The sequence below is a fragment of the Microcebus murinus genome, chromosome 14 (genome assembly GCF_040939455.1).
Source record: "Microcebus murinus isolate Inina chromosome 14, M.murinus_Inina_mat1.0, whole genome shotgun sequence".
Lineage (NCBI taxonomy): Eukaryota > Metazoa > Chordata > Mammalia > Primates > Cheirogaleidae > Microcebus > Microcebus murinus.
Genome location: NC_134117.1, coordinates 2,533,246 through 2,553,457, shown reverse-complemented (window position 1 = coordinate 2,553,457; position 20,212 = coordinate 2,533,246). Strand labels below are relative to the sequence as shown.

Sequence of the window (20,212 nt, the reverse complement as noted above, 5' to 3'; positions counted from 1 at the left end):
TCGAATGTCCCTGTTTTAGAATTTGTCTAATGTTTTCCTCATGATTGGACTGGAGTTAGGGAGGAAAACCACATAGGTAAAGTTCCATTTTATCAAATCATATCAAAGATTCATATTGTCAATATAATTTTTCACTGTCAGTGTTCATATTGATCACCTGGGTGAAGTAGTGTTTGTCAGGTTTCTCCACCAAAAAAATGACTCTTCCTCCCTCTCCCCTCAATACTGTTCTCTTTCAAAGGAAGTCACTGTACTTAACATACTTAAGGAATAGGGAGTTATGCTTCTCCTTTATTTATTCAATCATTATGATGTATAGATTGATGGATATTTATTTTATATGTTGGATTATAATCTAATACTACTTGATTTTATTACTGAAATTGTTCCAGCTTTGGGAAGCTTTTTCATTTTGTTCCTGTGTCCCATTGACTTACACCATTGTGATTTGTTTAGGGTTTGTTTTTGTTGTTTGTTTCATCTCAGTTTTCAGCTTATCCTTACTCTCTGACACTACAAGATGCTCCAGGCTCATCTTGTATATGTCCTGCCCTAATCCTATGAAAAAAAGTCACTTCTTGAAGGACGTTTTATTATAAAATAGTATTAGAAACCAAAGTCTGGCCACTAGGTTTGCTCATTGCCACTGGGATATTGTTGCTTCTAAGTCTTCTCAGTTGACAGATCGCAGGAATAGATGCGTGTGCCCTAACCCATGCATAGACACATATTGTAAATATTTCTGTATGCAGCTATCTTTGTATTAAGCCAAACATTCATACTGATGTCTACAACTCTAATCCATCATCACGTGGATTATTCTAGCCCCCGCCTCTTGCTTATCTGTAAATAAATACCCGTTCACAGTGAGAAGCCCGGCTCCCACTTTCTTCCATCCCTTCACTTAATCATTTGAGCCCAGTATGCATATTTAAGAGTATCAAAAATTTTAACACACGTGCTCATAGGAAATAATTTTACCAACTGGAGTTCAGTACTTGCAGTTCCTTTTGCCTTGAAACTTAGCCTCCCCTCATTTCAAAAGTTACTTTTTCTCTTTTTACCTTTTTTTTACACCCAAAAATCATGGCTTGTTGAACAAAAGTTACTTTTAGGAAAGTCCCCACCTACCCCTTCCTTCAGTGAGGATGTTTCATACGTTTGTAATACAGTGAGATTCTCTTATCACGATCACTTTCCTTACCGGGATCCCTCATTTTTTGAATGTCTTATTTTTATTAATGTGCATATATTGCTTAGGGTTCACTCTTTGTGCTGTGAGGTTCTATGGCTTTTGGCAAATGTCTGATGCCCTTTTTCTACCGTTACAGTAGCCTACAAGGTAGTTTCATTACCTGTGCTGCACCTGTTCATTTCTCCCCTCTTCTCCCCAACCTGTGCCCCTGGAAACTGGTGATCTTTTTTCTGTCTATGTAGTTTTACCTTTTCCAGAATGTCATATAGTTGGGATCATACAGTGTGTAGCCTTTTCAGACTGGCTTCTTTCACTTAGAAATATACATTTAGCCCTTTGCACTCGGATGTCAAGTGGATAATGAGAAAAAAGCGAGTGCAAAGGGTTAAGTTTCCTCCATTTCTTTTTGTGTCTTGATAGCTCACTTATTTTTGTCACTGAATAATATTTCATTGTATGCCTATACCGCAGTTTATCCATTCACCTATCACAGGGCATCTTGATTGTGTACAGTTTTTGGCAATGTGAATAAAGCTGCTGTAAATACTCACAGGCGAGTTTTTGTGAGGCTGTGAGTTTTCAGATCAGTTGAGTGTAAATGCCACTGCTGGATCACATGGCAAGGCTCTGGCCTGTAAGAGATCACAAATCTGTTTGAAAGTGGCTGGACCATTTTGTATTCCCACCGGCAGTGGACCAGCATCCCTGTTGCTCTGCTTGCTGCAGGTTTTGGTATTATCAGCTTTGGGATTTTAGCCTAATAGGTGGATAAGCATATCTCATTTTAATTTGCAGTTCCCTAAAGACAAATTATGTTAAATATCATTCTTTATATTTATTAGTCATCTTGTATATATTCTTTGCTGAAGTATCTGTTCAGAGTTGCCCATTTTTTTAAATTGAGTTGTGTGATTTTTTTTTTTAATGTTGAATTTTAAGAGTCTTTGCTAATTTGCAGTGCAAGTCCTTTATTAGATATGTGTTTTGCAAATAATTTCTCCCAATCTGTGACTTCTATTTTTGGACTCTTAGCATCTTTTGTGGTGTAGTTTTTAATTTCAATAAAGTCCAGCTTATTTTTTTTCTTTCATGAATCCTATTTATCTAAAACCTCTTCTGCAAACCTTTGGGTCCTGGTGACCTTAGGGTCACCTAGACTTTCTCCTGTGTTATCTCCTGAAAGTTTTGTGATTTTGCCTTTTAGATTAGGTTTATGATAACTCAGAATGCTGAGTTCATTTTTGTCAAAAGCATAAAGTCTGTATCTAGATTTTTCCGGACCATTTGTGAAAAAGACTTATCCTTTCTTCACTGAATTACCCTGCCTTTTCGTTAGAGATCTCTGTCAAAGTCTACAATTGGCCCTTTGTGCCTATGCATTCCACTGATTCACCCAACTGCAGATCAAAAATATCAAAAAAAAAAATAAAAATGGGTACATCTGTACTGAGATTGTATGGACTTTATTCCTTGTTACTACATAAACAATACCATATAATAACTATTCATATAGCACTTACATTGTACTAGGTATCATAAGTAATCTACAGATGATTTAAGTATATGGGAAGATGTGCATGGGTTGTATACAAGTGCTACACCATGTCATGTAAGGCACATGAGCATTCGTGGATTTTGGTATCCACACAGTGTCCTAGAACCAATCCCCCACAGATATCGTCGGATAACTGTATATTTGTGTTGGGTCGTTTCATCCATCTCTCTGTTCTACTATAAATACCACCGTGTCTTGATTACTGTGACTTCATATGTGTATTCATTTTCAGACATTGAATCAGCCTTGCTTTTCTGGGACAGACGCTATATGATTTTGGTTTCTTGTTCTTTTTATGTATTTCTGGGTTTGATTTGCTGATATTTTTTTGAGAATTTTTATATCTGTATTCATTAGGGATTGATTTTTACTTTTCTAGTTTTGGTAATTTTGGGTAATACTGTTCTCATAAAATGCTTTGGGAAATGTTTCTTCCCCTTCTATTTTCTGGAAAGGATTATGTTGAATTGATCTTATTTTTTCTTTAAACATTTGATAGAATTCACTGGTAAAATCATCTTGGCCCCAGAGACTTATTTTTCCTCCAGAAGATTTTTAACTATGAATTCAACTTTTTAAATAGTTTTAGGAATATTCAGGTTATCTATTTCATCTTGGGTGAGTTTTAGTAGTTTGTAGTTTTTTATAAATTGGTGTATTTCACCTAAGTTGTTGAATTTTTCACTGTAGAGTTATTCATAGGAATATGTTATCTTTTTAATATCTGTGGGGTCTGTAGTGATATCTCCTCTTCCATTCTTGATACTGATAATTTGTTCTTTTTTTCTTTGTCAGTCTTACCAGAGATTTATCTGTTTTGTTGATCATTATATAGAACCTATTTTTACTTTCATGGATTTTACTCTCAGTTCTCTGTTTTCAATTTTATTGATGTTTGCCCTTACTTTTATTGTTTCTTTCTGTCTCATTGTTTTGGATTCTCTTTGTTCTTCTTTTCCTGGTTTCTTAAGTTGGAAGGAGAGATTATTGAGACCTTTCTTTTCTAATATAAGCACTTAAAACTATAAATTTCCTCTAAATATTACTTTAGCTGTGTTCCATGTATTTTAATATTCTTCATTTCAATTTTCTGTTCAGTGTATTAATTTCCCTTCAGATTTCCTCTTTGACCCATAGATTATTTAGAAGTGGTTTATTTACTGTCCAAATGTTCCGGAGATTTTTCTGCTATCTTTCTGATTGATTTCTAGTCTAATGTCATTATGATCAGAGAACATTAACTTGTATAATTACAATTATTTTACATGTGTTAAAGTTATGACCCAGAATATGGACTACGGCCCAGTATATCTTGGTCACTGTTCCATGTGCACTTGAAAAGGATGTGTATTCTGCTATCGGGTGGAATCCCCTATAAATGTCTATTAGATCCAGTTGCTTGTTGGTATTTTTCAGTTGTATATCCTTGGTAGTTTTCTGTCACCTCGTTCTATTGATTACTGAAAGAGAAGTGTTCAAGTATCCAAATATAATTGTGGATTTGTCTAATTCTCCCTTTAATTTTGATGATTTTTGCTTCATGGATTTTAAAACTCTGTTGTTAGACATACATACCTCTAGGATTGATGTGTTTTTTTGTGAATTGACCCTTTTACTATGGAATATTCTTTTTACCCCTGGGAATTTTCTTTGCACTTAAATCTACTTTATCTTATGTTAACTTTATTAATGTGTTTGCATAGTGTATTTTTTTATCTTTTTACTTTTCACCTACCTGTAGCTATTATTTGAAATAAATTTCTCATACACAGCACTTTAATTTTTATCCACACTAACTATCTGTTTTCATTGGTGTAGTTAGATCATTTACATTTAATGTAACTGTTAAAATGTTTGAATTTAAGTCTAACATTTTCTTGCTTGTTTTGTGTTCCCTCTGGTTTTTGTTTCTCTTTTTTCCCTTTCTGTTCTTCCTTCTTTGGGGCTACTTTAACTTTCCTTAGTATTTTGTTTTAATTTACTTGTTTTGTTTTCTACTATATCTCTTTGTAGTTTTTCTAATGGTTATTCTATGGATTATAGTACTTATATACCTTCATAGCCTAAATAGAATCTATATTTTACCATTTTAAATGGGATATAGAAATCTTATGACTATATAGATCCTTTTAATTTTTCCATAATATTATATAGCATCTTATGTATTACGTCTACATACACATTTAAAATCCCATCTGACAATGTTACAATTTTTGCTTACAGCTATCAAACATGTTTTGAAAAACTAAGAGAGGAATAGCTTATGGGATTTACCCATATATTTACTCTGCCTGCATTCTTAATGTTTCAAAACTTCTCTCTCGTATTATTTCTCTTCTTTCTAAAGAATTTATTTTAGCCATTCTAAAAATCAAGTCTACTGGCAATTAGTTATCTTCGTTTTTATTTTCTTATCTGAAAATGTGTTTAACTTCATTGTTGAAATTATTTTTAAAAATTGTATGTAGAATTCTGAATTGATAGGGGTTTTTTTGTTTGTTTATTTTTTTTTTCTTTTAGGACTTTGAAATTGCTGTTTTGCTTCCTTCTTTCCTCGGTAGTTTTTGATGAGAATTCCACGATCATTCAATTGACTATGCCCCTATACATAATGCATTGCTTTTCTCTGTTTTTCAAGACTTTTTTCCTTGTCTTTAGCTTTCAGCAGTTTGAGTATGATGAATCTGAGGGTATCCTGTTCACAGTTTGATGAGCTTCTTAAATCTGTAATTGTATATCTTTTGCCAAATTTTGAGAAATTTTTAGCTATTATTTCTTTGAATTTTTTCCTACACTCACTTTTTTCTCTCCTTCTGAAACACCAGTGACATAAATAGAATTTTTGACTTTGTCTTACATGGCCCCAACATTCTTTTTGGTTTTTAGTTTGTTTATTTTAAATACCTTTTCTCTCTGTTGTTCTAATTAGATAATTTTTCTTGTTTTATTGATGCTTTTCTCTGGCATTTCCATTCTGCTATCAATCTTATGTAGTGCATTTTTTTAATTTTGTTGTACTTTTTAGTACTAAATTTTCCATTTGATTCTTGATAGCTTCTATTTCTTTATGGAGATTTTGTGTCTTCGTTTGTTTCAAGAGTGTTTTCCCTTCTTGCATCATTTATATAGCAGATCCTTTAAAGCTTTCGTCAGATGATTTTAACCTCTTGTCATCTCAGACTTGGCATGTGTTGATTATCTTTTCCCGGTGAGTTGAAATTTTCCTGATAATTTGCATGTTATGTAATTTTGAAACATCTCCCAAGTATTTTGAATATTATGAGACTCTGGTTCTTATATAAATCCTATGGATAATGTTGATATTTTTATTTTAGGAGAAGGCAGTCAACCTGGTTGTTTTTAGTCCATAAGTTCTGATCTGTCTTCTGTGGGTTGTGATTTTAATGTTTGTTCCATTTGCAAAGCCTTTTCAGATCAGTCTCTTCATTGATCACTCAGCAGCTGCTATGAGACCTGGCAGTGCCTGATTCTTACTCTCAGAGTCTTTGGTTTGGGCTCAGATCCACATGTGTACAGATGGGTAAGTGGACAGCTCACCTGGACAGGTGAATCCAGGGATGTATAAGCTCCCAGGCTTGCTTTCACAAACTCCTCTTTCTCCACAATCTCCCTGGTACTCTTAAGCTCTCAGGACTCCCTTTTCAGTCAGTCTCCTAGGACTCAGATACCTAGGACTCTATTTACCCCTCTGTAGTATACACTTCCTGTGGCTGCACCTTGATCTGCAGCCAGAGGGCAGAAACACAGGAAAGGAAAAAAAGGAATGGAGGGAGGGGCAGTTCCCACATCTTGGGAGGATCATGCCTCCTCCCATCAGGAAGGGGCCGTCTCCTCCCAAAAAGTTTAGGCTCCTGTGGCCCCGTTACCAGACCACACCACCACAGGATTGTTTAGGGAGGGGATAAGGTGCAGGAGTTCAGAGATGATACCAAAAAGGGGTGATGCCCCACTCTCCCTGAGCATGGCGCCTTACTCCATATTCTGCTACATTTATAACAGGATACCGCAAACTGGGGGTCAGATAAAGAACAGATGTTTATTTGGCTCACGGTTGGGGCTGAGAAGTCCAAGCACGAAATACTGGCGTCTGGCGAGGGTCATCCCGTGGCAGAAGCTGTCACGTGGCAACCGAGTATAGAGCACAGAGAGAAAAGGAAGGCCAAAGTCCCTTGATAACTAACCCCCAATATAACAGATCAATCCATTCGTGAGAGCAGAGCCCTCGTGGCCTAAACACCTGGTACTACTGTTACAACGGAATTAAGTGAAGTTTTGGGGGACACACTCAAAGCGCCCAGGAGGAGAAGTGCTTTCCTCCTGGAGGTGGAGTGGAGCCCCTGGCATGCTCCGTCTGTGCCAGGGCCACCTGCAGGGCTCAGGCTGTGGTACGTCCAGGCCGGGGACGAGGAGGGGAGATGACAAGCGCATTTGTGGTTCCGGCAGTATTCCCGATGCCTGGCATCCTCCTCGCTCTGCCTGATGCTGCCCACTCCTCTCAGCCCTCGCCTGGCTGCTCTGCGCCCTCTGCCCGGGTTTTTGCACAGGTGCCAAGTGGGAGAATCCAGAAGACAGTGTGCCTGCTCCGTTTTACCTGGAACTGGAGCCTCCATTTCCCGCCGTCTCAGTGTTTCGGGTTCATTCCTCAAAGACGTTTCTTCTGGCTACTGTTGATGGCCGTGCAACATGAGGTCAAACAGCTCTAATACGTGCTGTGGACGCCAGCTCCCGGGGACCCCCTTCCAGGCACTTGTTGCTCCATCAGGGCACGTGCCAGGAGCCGGGCAGTGCTCTCTGTTGCCATGGATTCCGCAGACAGTCCGTGGCCAGGCACCGCCACTGTGATGCTTTCAGGCAGGCACGGCCCTGCAGGGCGCACCTGGGCTGGCGTGCGCCCCCCCAGCTGCAGCCTGGCCAAGGAAGAGCCCCAAGGCCTGGGCTGCTGAAGGCAGGCCCCGCCTCGGGAAACCACAGCCCTGGACAAGGGTGACCGCCCAGGGGGCTGTGGTGGAGTAAGGAAAGAGACTCTTTTCCAAGAACTCACAAGTGCAGGGCTCTGCCTAACGGGGGAAGAGGCTCTTGGTCTTGAGTCTAAGTCCTGACCTCAGAGACAGCCGGCTTCCAGCCCTGCCTTCCACCAGCTGAGCCGGGCCTGGACAGGTGCAGTGGGGCACAGACGTGTTTGTCAGGGTTGCTCTTAAGACGATATTTATCATGGGGGGAGACCGAGGCCCAGGAGAGAAGAAAGCAACTCGTCCCAGCTCAGCCAGGGTGGTCCCTTCTGTGTCCCTCCCGCCGGGCTCCTGGTGTGTGGCATCTTCCCCCACATCAGAGCTGGGCTTGCTGGACTTGGTCCAAGCACGCGAGTCAGCCCTGCTCAGAGCCCTGATCCCCGCTCCCGTGACGTGGCATGCAAAGAGCTTGCATGAAAACCTGATGTCCGTGACCCAAAACTTCTTCTGGGGCCAACATGAGAAAGTGGCATCCAGCCTCCGGGTTGAAGACATACAATCCAGGCAAAGAGGGAATTTGGAAAGCCGTCTTCTGCCGGTCAGATTTGTCACGGCGGGTGGATTTAAGCAGCCACCCAAAGTGAGAGCTGCCACGCCCGTGTCTGCAGGATGAGGAAACTGTACGAAGCAGGTCAGCCTGTAGCAAGCAGAGCCTCCCTTCCTTCACCCAGGGCACGTAAACACGGCGCGGCGTGCGCGGGACCCCAGATCAGACAGGAAGAAGGATGAGTTTGGAGAGGAAACGAGAGCAGGAGGGAAGCAAAGGAAAGAAACATCCAGAATGTGGCGTTCGGAGGCGGCTTCACAGAGCTGCCAGGGTCTGGGGCTTGCCCTGTGGGGAGGACCGGGGTGAGAGAGAAGGATGGTGTTTTAATGGTTGTCCCTTTGGGCCTCGCGAAATTATCAGGCCAGCCGCCGAGGACTTGACGTCGTCTCCTCGACCTCAAGAAATTATATTTTCCACATCCACGTGTGTGCATTTTTATGAGAGGATTTGGCTCCCATTTTAGAATGTTATACTTGAAGTTGTTGGCCCCTCCCCAAAAATGGGTGAAGTTCAGCCACCTGACTTTGTGCAGGTTAGGATTAAAGGCGCACTGTCTTTGACTAATTAATGCATTTGCTCCCTGCAGGGTGGAATTGAGTTTTTCAGATACATCTGTAAGACGATGTACTCGATCGCTAAATGTGGCATCCTTTGAGCTGTGCTTCCTGCCACCTGGCCTGGGGCGTGCCGGTTAAGGGCTGGTCCCCGTGAAAAACCAACAGTGACGCTGGACATGTCTGATAAACTCTGTGCTCATATACGGACGTGTAATTGTTTTATTATACGATACTTGTACAGTTGGAGAGGAAGGTGCTCCGTAATTTGGCAGTCATCTGTCAGCGCGGCACTCGAGCCTGGCGCCCAGACGCGGGTTGGCACCGTGCCATTGTTTCTCGGAACTGCTCCGAGCTCCGGTAGAGTTTGCACGCACCCACCTCCCTCTTTTTTTTTTTTCCTGCAGGTTTAGTTAAAGTTCCAGGCCATTCTCCCAGAAAACCTGGGCAGCATCTTCTTCCCGGGTCAAAGCGAGGAAAGCAAAGCCGCCGACTCTGTGTGCTCTCCCAGGAAGGCAGGGGGACCGCCCTCCTTCTTGCGGTACCCACGGGCTGCTTTCACCGTTCCTTTTCCAAGACAGCTGCCCCTGAAATCTCCCTCGCTTTTCTCCACTTTTTTTTTGAAGTCAGGCACAACAACAACAACAGTAATGATTAACAGTTTGGTTTCAAAAACGCTTTCTGAAGAAATGACAGTAAACAGTGTGTTTGCACAGGGAACCCCCCAGCAATCAGCCGGTAACACAACTGCATGTGCTAATGAACCCAAAGCTGCTAATGTGGTTTCTTCAGTTAAATTGATTCATGAATTTTGAAGAGAACATTATCTAATGAATTTTCTTTGAATAGAAAGCAATTAAAAGGACAAATCAGTCTGATTAACCCCAAAGTCACCCTCCTGCCACAAATGGTGTACAGTTTGAAATTATATCATAAAAAACTAGAGCACATTTGCTATCTTTCTGCCCTCGACTAATCCATGTAAATTAATGAACAACAAAGTTAATTTCTTTGATGACCCTTTTCTAGTATCACCTGGATTATGCTGATGTTTAATTTGCTTAATGTTATAATAAAGACTAAACAGGTTTTTTTTTCTTCCCCTCTCCCAGTGAAGTGATTATCGTTCCCTTCAGTTAAGAAGTGATTTTTATTATTTAACACACACGTAAGGGTGTGTTTCCTTTAAGAGCCCGACCGCACTTTGCCAGCCCGGCACCGATCGGTAATGAGGAACGCGGTCCTGCCCGTGGAGCCCTTCCCTTTGTGTGGCCACTCAGAAACCCGTCCCCTGGAGGGCTGGGGCCTTGTGACGAGACCGTCGGCTCCGTCTCCAGTGCTCCTGAGCCGGGGGTGCTCCTCTGCCTCCTGAGTGCTCCTCTGCCCCTTGCAGAGACAATAGGTATCGATTGGGACTAGCCGCCTCCCGCGTGCCTGGGCTTCTCTCCACACGCTCCATCCTGGGGACGCGGCTTTCGGACCTAGAGGCAGAGAACGTTCTCTTGCGTCCGCCTGTTCCTTCCTGCGGCAGGATGCAGGGCAAATGCGGTTCGTTGTGGTCCGTCGATTAAAAAGGGAGTAAAGTTATTTTACTTTTGCAGTCCCGTTCATCAGAGATGCCTGTAGCCAAGCTCCCTGGCAGCCCCTGCGTGCCGCGGGGCTTGGCGTTCTGAGCAGCGGCTGGGGGGTGCCCGGCGCTGCGGGGTGCGGACAGCTAGTGCGGTCGTGCCACCTGGCCCGCCACGGCTGCCGTGTCCTCCTCTGTCCCAGCTGAAGTTGGAAAGCAACCAGCCAGGCAAAGGGTTCCCACGTCGGGAGGCAGGCAGCGACTCCCGTGCCAGTGAATGGGGCCGTGCGCTGACTTGCCGTGCCCGGATCCCGGAAGGGCGTCCCACGCGGCCCTGCGTGGACGTGGGGGAGAGGGAGTTGGGGTGTCTCCCAAGGGGCCAGCCTGCCTGCGCCCCACCTTGCACTCCTTGTGCCTTGCCTGGCGGCACGGCGACAGGGCGGCGGGGTGGGGGCCGGGTTTCAGTTGAGCGTAGCACCCTATTTGTGTGGATGCGTTTTCCATGTCGGGGCTGGGGGCTAGTTACGCCAGAGCTGTCGGAGCCGTGCGTCCAACTAACGTCATTCTGCCTCCTTCCTTTCAGACTCCTTCACCAGACAGGTGTTATGGAAGCTGCTGAAGGTTGTGAAATTCGGAGAAACGGTTTCTTACCAGCAGTTAGCAGCCCTGGCAGGCAACCCCAAAGCAGCCCGGGCCGTGGGAGGAGCCATGAGGAGCAATCCTGTGAGTCCTGGCGGCCGGCAGGGGCCGCGCGCACCAGGGGGGCCGGGTGCCTTTGCCTGAATGTGTTTCCCGGGCGGCCAGGCGGGGACGAGGGGAAACGTCTGTGCCGGGGCCGTGGTGCCAGGACCTACCCCTGCACCACACGCCACCGCCACCTCTGGGTTCGAGTCACGACACGAGCCCCTTGTCACAGTGAGCATCAGATGGGGCAGCCTGAAGAAGAGGCAAGCGGGTGGGCGGCCTCTGTTCACTCGCTCACTCCGCAGCCCGCTGCGTGGCCAGGGCTCTCCGCAGTGGTGCCCGGGGTCCAGCATCAAACAACACCACGCAGGGCCTGCCCACGCAGGGTGTAGGGGGCCTGACTGTGAAAGGTGCGAATCCAGCCCCCTTCCCTGGAGCTGCACTTGGTCAGTGAGGCCTGGGCTGCCCTGGGTCTCCAGGGTTAAAACGGGACACGTGGGCACACCAGGTGTGGGTCCTTGCAGCCTGGGACAGTGTGCCACCCGGGCTGCACCTCAGCAGGGCTGGTGCCCTCCCCCAGGGCCCTTCTGTGTCCCTGTCCTCCCCGCCCGTGTGTCTGTATTCGGCGTTTGCCAAGCTGCAGGCTCCTGGACCTCGAGGAGCCACGGGCTTTGCTCCCTGGAAGACGGGGCTGGGCTGAGGCGTGGGGCCGGCTGCGCGGCCAGGGTGCCTGGGGCCCTGCGCCGCCCAGCATGAGGAAGGGAGTCGGCTGTGGCGTGTGCTGTGGGCCGGGCCGGGGCCACGCGTGCCTGGGGACCCTGCCAGTGGGCGGGAGGGTCACCCAGCCCGCAAGTCCCCCTGGGGCGGTCCAAACCGCCTCAAGAGTGTCCCCAGAACGTTCCTGGTCTCGTTGCCCGCCCAGGGCCCAGCGCGGGTGTGCTGTCATATTAGCAATGGCCTCTCCCTAAAACTATACGACAGCTGTCTCATCCATCAGGGAGAGCAAATATGATCATCCCATCACACAGAAAGTGATCACCCCACTTTCTGAAAAATTGCAGTGGTTTTTTTTGTGTATTTCCAGAGCTGTTTTTGTCCCCACTTGCAAGGGAGAAGCAGGCATTTCCCAGGCGGCCTGCACTCCTGCTCGGGTGGCAGCCCCCTGTTCCTAGGCAATGGCCTTTTGCAAAAAACTGCGTTGTTCTTTACAAGCAGCTGCTGTGGGCCTGTAGTGGATGGGATTGTCGTAGCGCACACCCTCATCTGGGAGGTTTCCACCATGTTCAGATGCCCCTACGTGCCAGGAGTGGGATGAGGGGACAGCCGACGCGCCCGCCCTGCATGCCCTTTGTTTCAGCGCGACAGCGGGTGGTTGCAGGGACATTTCCTTCTGCACCTGCTGCGTGTTCACTGCAGAGCGCTCGGCTGCATCCCCGGAAAACACCCTGCGCACGCCGCGGCTCTCCTTTTCACGGCGCACGTGGGATGCTCCGAGCAAGTTTCTGAAGATGGTTTTTCGACATTTCCCAACGAAGCTTAATCTGCGCCTTCCCTTTGGAAGGCCGCCGTCTCCGTCTCCTCCCGGGTCGTGACTCGGTGCGGAGGGCTTCAGCTTTGCTCTAGATGAAAAAGGGCAGCCGCCAGGCCACGGCCCCGTTTACCGTCCCTTGAGGACGTTGCATGCTGACGTTCTTCGGCTCCCTCCTCCCGAGGCACTGCAGCCACCGTGTCGGGCAGGGTTCCCTCTCTCCGTGCCCGTTGGGTACGGTTAGCCGGCCTCCTCCCCACCGAGGTTTGGGCCGATGCCCTCCGTGAGCACTGGGAGACCAAGACGGAGGCGGCCCGCCAGTGGGCGCCCAGCCGCCCGCTTCCTCGGCGTGTGCAACTCGCATCTCCACTGACTGACGCGTGCAGGTCAGTAACGCGAGCAGCCGCTCACTCTCTGCAGCGGGGATGCCGTCGCTGGTTAGCAGCCCTGCTCCTGGCCATATCCAGAAACATTTATTGTTCTGCAAACCAGGCTGGCTCTCTCCTCCTGCTATTAATCTCTATGAGTGTCTCTGTTCCAAGGTGGCCTCAGCCACTGAGATTTATAAAATAGGACCCTGTAGGGTTTGCAACTCTAATGTCCATAAAGTCCACATGTCCACACCCCCGTCATGAGCCACAGCCCAGACCAGAGGCGCCCACGGCATCGGACAAGAAGGCACCGTACGGGCACCAGGTCTTGCGTCACTCCTGTGCCAAGGGAAGCCAGGTAGTGGTGAGTCCTTGGCCGTGGCCTTTTTGCGGGCTTCAGTGCATGCAGTGACCTTGAACTCGAGCAGAAGGTCACGGCAGTGCCGGCAGCTGCGGGACCGTGGAGATGCCTCCAGCGCCAGCACAGCCCTGCCAGAGATGCTCCTGCGGGAAAACGTCTTCGCCTGCGTGGTTCACTCTGGCTTAGGTGGGCAGGTTCCCGACAGGTTCCCATCGAAAACCTCACTCGTTGGGCTTGGAGGATCAAAAGGTGACCCTGGGACTTGAGGGAGGAAGGGCCCCTGCTCAGTGACAGGCCGTGGCTGCCATCCATGTCCTCAGTGTGTGTTTCCCGTTGGTGCTGACAGCAGCGGCTCGGCCCAGCCGGTGTGTCGTTGAGACTTGCTCACTGGAGACATCCCTTACGTTCAGACTGTGAATAGAGCGATTGTGCGTTCAAGAGAGGAGAGTGAAAAACGGATCTGGAATGTTAGAAAGCACCCTAAGGCGCATCGTGCATTAATTCCTTAGGTGGCTCACAATAAACGTGAACACACGCTGGTCCGTAGTACAGCGTTTGCTGTTGGCGTGAGTCTCTCTTCCCCAGCCTGGGCAGGGGATGATTTTTGCCATGTGGAAGTTTCCTCCATCCGAGGAGCTCGATTTCTCCGAAGTTTGTTTTCCAGGGAGGACTCAGGAGCCCGTGTGCGGTGGCCGGGCAGCCTTCTGGAAGGCTCTCCGCCCCTGCACCCAGCATGAGAGGATGGTCACTTTCCCCATGCATAGAGTTGAAATCTCACAGGACTCCCCCCCCTCAAAACACCCTTCCTCTTCATCCTCAGACAGAATTTGCTAAATGCAGTTCAAAGGCAATCAATACGTTGCACAGAGAGCCTCCCCACCTTCTTCTAAACAAACGCATTCCTGAGGAGTGAGTTTATTCACACATGGCCCTGAGCGCTAATGACCCCCGAGTCTTGTTCTGCCAGTCACCCAGATGGCTGTTGATAAAGATTTAGCATCATGTTCTAAGTGTCAGGGTTGTCAGTGGAGCTGAACCATTTGACCAGAAGAAAAAAACGCACAGGGAGCTATTGATTACAGCTTCTCGGTGTCACTTGTTCACCAGGATTTAGGTATTGATGAGGCTGCGAGTGAAAACAAGCCCTTTCCCTTGTGGGCTGCTGCCCCGAAGAACAAAGGCGGAGCTGGAAAAAAATATTCCGCGGGTACCAGCATCAGAGGGATTCCGTTATCGATTGAAAGGGCCCTTCATGTTGTTTTTGTTGGAGACAAATCTATGGGTTTGGAAGTTTTATAGCATTTGAGAAAGGGGCTGCGTTAAGTGATGGATTCGTGTATTGGAAGAATTAGATTTCACAGCATGAAGATCTCAATGCAGCTGTGATATTACGAGCTTCTTGGTTATTGATAAAAATTACATTTTATGCAGCGCAGGCTTTAAAGGAGAAGGGCACAGAGGGGGTACGGAGCCTTCGAAAATGTCCTTGGGGCTCCCATTAATTTTAGCAGGTCTTATTCTTCTGATAGCCTGAAACCCGCCGCCTAAATTAGCCCAAGCGGAAGCAGCGTTCTTGTTCCCGACGGCGGAAGCAGCACCCGAGATTGGTAGGCGACCCGTTCACCCGTCCCCCCCCACGGCTCGAGTGGGACAGAGGCTGGCGGTGGCCGTCGGGGTCACTGTCGTCCTGCGCCACCTGTCCTGGCCTCCGCATTTGTATTTGGAGAGGAGGAGAGGAGACGTTTGTTTTACTCGTCTTTATAATTTCGCAGCTCGTTGAGAGAAAGGGGGGAAAGCAGAGTCAAAGCTCGGCTGTGAGATGTGCTGTCGGGCAGGAAAACCGAATCGGCGGCTGAGTGCTTGTAAAGTTAGATTGAATTAAATACCGCTTCATCGGTCAAAAATATGAATCGCATGTTACCTGTTGTCCTTGCTACAGTCATTAATGTGACTACTCGATAACAGTCATCAGGGAGGGCAGGCATCCCGCTCTGGAGACTGTTTTTTGCTGCTGCTTCCGAGAAGGTCGAGTTCTCCGCGGTGGGCAGGGCTTGGTGGTCGCTCCTCTCCGCTCTGGGACGCAGGTGGCCAGGCCCCAGAGAAGGGCACACGGGCAGATGGAGTCTGTGGTGGGTGTGCACAGCGGTGACAGCAGGCCTGCCTTTGCCACTCCAGGAAGTAGAGGGGCCTGATGGTACCCGGAGCTTGAAGGCGCAGGTGCGAGAGCCTGGCTGCTTCCTCTAGAACCGAACCGGACCTCCCTGGTGGCCGCTTCTCCCAATTCACTTGCTTTGGAGGATGGGGCTGGGGGACGAGTGGGCTGGAGATCTTCTTCTCTCTGTTGAGCTGTGGGGGGCACCTGGGCACTCCTCACGCCCAGGGTCCTGCTATGTTTTCTGGCCCAACACGTGGCCCCGGGCAGCCTCGTGAGTGCCAAGGAGGGCCTGGGTCTGCGGGATCCGCATGCGGGGCGTCTGGGGTGCAGGGGCGAGTAGGCCGGCTCTCGAGCAGCTGCAGGATGGACAGGGGCCGTCAGCAAGTGGTCCCTGGACACCTCCCTGGCCTTCCCCATGTTGTGGCAGCTGAGAACCTTCTGGAGCAAGCCCAGTGCCCTCCCCCTTCTCCAGCTAGCACCAGCTCCTGTCGTCATACGTGTTGATAGTCTACGTTCTTTATGGAGTAGCCATGGTGAAACTGCGCGGTGATGAGATGTGTCCCAGGCCCTCGGTGGCTGACCACCCCCACCCTTCTCCCGGGTCACCATGAGCTGCTAGGAAGAAGGCTGGTGCCCTGGGGACTCCCAGGCCGGTTCTTTCGTAGGAAGGGTGGGACTGTGCCGAGATGTCCCCACACACCCCTCTTGGGAAATGGTCCCGGCGTGGCTCTTCACGGTAGCTGCTTGTTGGGATCCTTGGGCACGTGTCCATGGGACACCCAGAGTCCCCTGCAGTGGGCACACAGGGTGTACCTTGAGTTTGGTGCCCCCCGGGCATGTGGCCGTCCCTGGCGTGCTCTGAAGTATTTCCTCTGGCTGCCCGGGGAGTGAGGTAGAGAGGTGACTTCCGTACGTTCGTCCCTGACTTCCACCTGTGCCCTGAGCCAACCGAGAAATGGGTGGAGGGCATTGAGATTTTAGCTTCATGAGATTTTAGCTTCATGAGGATAAAAGCAAGACTGGGGGGTGGGGGGTGGCCGGGCAGCTTCCCGGTGGTTCTTGCTGGAGTCAGAGGTCAGGGCTCCCTGACCAGCACGAGGGTGACCGTCTCCTGGGGCCGTCCAGGAGCCTCACACCCCGGTGCGGCCGAGTCACCTGCAGAAACCCAAAAGGTGCCGAACTGGGTGTGCCCGTCCCTTCCTCCCACATCATGGGCAGTGACTGGTCCCCCCATCGTGGGGTAAGGGTAGGTGAGGCCAGCCATGTCCTTCCATGCGGACACCAAAGGCAAGGGCAACGGCAGGTGCCCCCAGCCACCACGAGTGGCTGTCAGAACATCATCCGGACGGTGGACCTGGGGCTCCTCCTGCCTCCCCTGCCGGGCGGCAGCAACAGCAGCAACGGGACCAGGGCGGGAGGTCTCCCCGGGACCCCTGCTGGAGAAGGCGCCCGTCCCTCTGGAAAGAACAGGGCTTCCCTTCTCCTGGTGGGACTGGCCACAAAGACACCACCAGGCAGGACCGTGTGCCTGTGTGTGGCAGCAGGAACAATAAGCAGGTCGCTTGGTTGTGACGCTCCGTCACATTCAGCCCCTGTGAGTGCTTGGCATCCAGTCGTGGACCTGCAGTGTCAGCCGTGGTCCGCGCCGTGCCGGCTCCAGGCTGGGAAAATGAGGGGCCGGGGCCGTGGGAGGCCCACGGGGGCTGCGACCAGAGCCCTGCCCTCGGGGCTGCAGAGTCCAGTGAGCAGCACGCCCCCTCCACTCGGAACTCTCTGGGGCCACAGACGGTGAGCAGCGAGTGGCGTGGCTGTGCTCCGGTGGCACTGTGCGTGCAGACGGGCGGGCTGCCGGGGCCCACGCGGTGGCCTGTGCAGTGCGGGAGCTTCCCGTTGTCTGGGCAACGTTCGAGAATGTCGCGTACCACCCGGAACTTAAAATTGTCTGCTCCTCCCAAACCTTGGCCTAAGAGGGATTCATCCCGAGGAAGGTGCCTGTGTCCACCTGGGGACACGAGTCCTTTCCACTGGCCGGTGCCGAGAGCCCCAGGGACTCGAGGCCTGGGTGTTGACGCCCAGGCAGAGCCAGCAGTGCCCCACCCCTGGTGCCACCAGCAGCCCACCCGGCGTGAGCCCTACTTGGGGCTCGACACCTGTCACTGTGTGGCCTTAGGCCTCAGGGCCCAGAGCCCGCCTGGACTGACTGTGGCCGCCCCCTGTTTTTCAGGTCCCCATCCTCGTCCCCTGCCACCGCGTGGTCTGCAGCAGCGGAGCCCTGGGCAACTACTCTGGAGGAGGCGTGGCCGTGAAGGAGTGGCTTCTGGCTCATGAAGGCGGCCGATCTGGCCAGGCAGGGAAGCCAACCCGGGGAGGCAGCTCGGGCATGGCCAGGGCTTGGCTCGGAGCCTCGGGGGACAGCGCCGGCGCCCAGGGCACTGGCCAGAGTTGAGCGCAGTGGGAGTGAGCACTCCAGTGGCGGGTAAACCTCACCTGCATGGGAATTGGGGGAAAGGGGGTGGGCCATAGTGAAAGAGGCAGGTGTGACCAGGTGGGACCCAGTGTGCTGGCCCTCTCGTTTCTGTGTCTTACAACAGAATAAACTAAGAGGCCCAGATGCCATGTGTGTCGTTTGTTCCCTTCTCTGGTGCTGCTCTTTCATTTCCAATGTCTTTTAAAACAAGGGCAAGAGTGGGGAAGACGGGGGTGGCGTCTGGTGCCCCAGTGACAACAGCTGGCTGCCGCAGGCGTCCCCAGAACTGGCTCCTGGCTGTCCCGGGCTGCACCTGTGTCTGTCCACACCGGGAAGGTCCTCACCCCAGCAGGGTCCTGCGATGCCCTTGCTTCCTGGCCGTTCCTGCTGCCCAAGTCGTAGTGGTCACTGTCCCGCACTCGGGGCCTGCTGAAGGACAGAGGACAGGCCGTGGAAGTAGATGGTTAGTAGCGGTTTTGTGGCTCCATTTTCCCAGCTGCCGGCAAATCTAACGCAGGGTGCGTCCATTTACGGTCTGTATGAACCGAGTGGAAATTGACCCTTTGCCCTGACGATCTGGAAAGAGAAATAGCTCTCTGGCGTGGATTGCTTGTGCCAGCCACCCGCCTGGGCGCTCCCGTCTAACCTTGGGTCTCAGCCCCTCTTGCCGCTCCTTGCCGTGGTGCCCTGGGCAGAGGGAGGCCTCTCCTGCCTCTCCTCCTAGAAGCCTTTGGGGTGACAAAGGGACCTCAGGACCCGTGGCCCGTGAGGGCCCCGACCTCCCAGGGTCCATCCTGGAAGTCAGGGGTCACTCCTGACAGCTCCCGTTGCCGACGGCAGAGGGGAGGGTTTCGGCGTCTGCCGAACACCACGGTCCGAGACTTTGCTACCCGTGCTGTCGTTCCAGCTGTATAATCAACTCGATCCAAAAAGCGGAAGGGAGACCTGCAGCTGTGCGTACGGATAAATAAAACGGAGCACTTGATAGATGGAGAAAGCGAGCCGTACCCAGCCCTGCCTCGGATAGCATGTTTTATCCAGGGCTCCTCGTGAGTGTGAGCCACAGCAGGGAAGCTGGCATGGCTCGCGCAGGTCACCGAGACCTGGAGAAAGACACAGCCTTGTTGTCACCTGTGCGGTTTGGATGCACATTTCCCGTGACCCCCCGCAGAAGGGCAGGTGCCTGACGAAAACAGACCTCAAGCTCGTCTCGGTGCGTTATATTGAGTGCATCCTTTTCTTACACCAGCCAAATTCTGGATCTTTTCCCCAGAACGTAAAGCGATACGCCTGTCCCTCCTACGTTATCTTCGTTCTGGATACCTTTGAAGCCCGGTGAGTCACCCACGGTGGCCCCCACGGGGGTCTGCTGTTCAGGACAGAGCCCGGCCGCCCCACTCCCTGTGAGCCCCTCTGTGCTGGGTGCACACTAAGCCACTGCGCTCCGGCCATGGGGCTGGTTCTGGTCATTTCTGGTTTTCTGGCTCTGAGGGCCGAGGGGACCGTTTCTGCGTGTTTGATGTCACTGGGAGCCGGGTGGTGGGAAGAGCCGGGTGGTGGGAAGAGCTGGATGCACGCTGCCTCGGGCCATGCCCTGCGTTCTTCCGTGCAGGAGGTTGGTGGTCACCGGTGACATTACGCTGTGGCTCTGCCGCAGCAGACCAGAAAGGCAGGGGTGGGGTTCGCAATGGCAGCAGCTCCGGGCTTGCTGGGCTGCGCTGTGTGCGGGCGCTTTCCAACAGAGGGCACTAGCGCCGTGCCCTGCGCTGTTGGGGAGACCCCCGCCACCTCCCCTGCTTCAGCATGGACTTGAACGTGAGCGGCCAGGGGGACTCTGACGGCTCGGGGCTGTGCACGCCGCCCCTGCACCCGCACGTGGCCCGTGCACGTGGTCTGCACGCAGGCCGTCCTCCCTACTGGGCCCATGAAGGACGACAGCCTCCCAGGGTCATCTCCGAGTTCCCCAGCGGGGCCAGGCTGTGAGAGAGCACCCGCACAACTGCATCCAGCGAGGGCTGAGCCCCCAGCACGGGTCAGCGGCCAGGGGACCCGCCCCATCAAAGGCAGCCGTGGTGACCCAGTCTCACACAGCCTGGGACCGTGCTCGGGCCTGTCTGGGCTGTGCCCTTGGTGCAGAACCAAAGCCGCGCTCTGCTCGTCTCCGAGGGTTCCCTCGGCCGTCGTAGCAGGGCTGCTCG

General features: G+C 50.9%; 1 protein-coding gene across 2 annotated transcripts in view; it reads left to right on the top strand.

Annotated features, from left to right (window-relative positions):
* The window catches only part of MGMT (O-6-methylguanine-DNA methyltransferase), a 273,767-nt gene extending 255,609 nt beyond the window's left edge, over positions 1-18,158 (top strand). For both annotated transcript variants that reach the window (XM_076009699.1, XM_076009698.1), the window contains exons 4-5: positions 11,032-11,171; positions 17,772-18,158. In XM_076009699.1, coding sequence (XP_075865814.1) covers positions 11,032-11,171; positions 17,772-17,993 — 362 coding nt within the window. In that variant the 3' untranslated portion in view covers positions 17,994-18,158. The remainder of the gene's footprint in view (positions 1-11,031; positions 11,172-17,771) is intronic.
* The last annotated feature ends 2,054 nt before the right edge of the window (positions 18,159-20,212 follow it).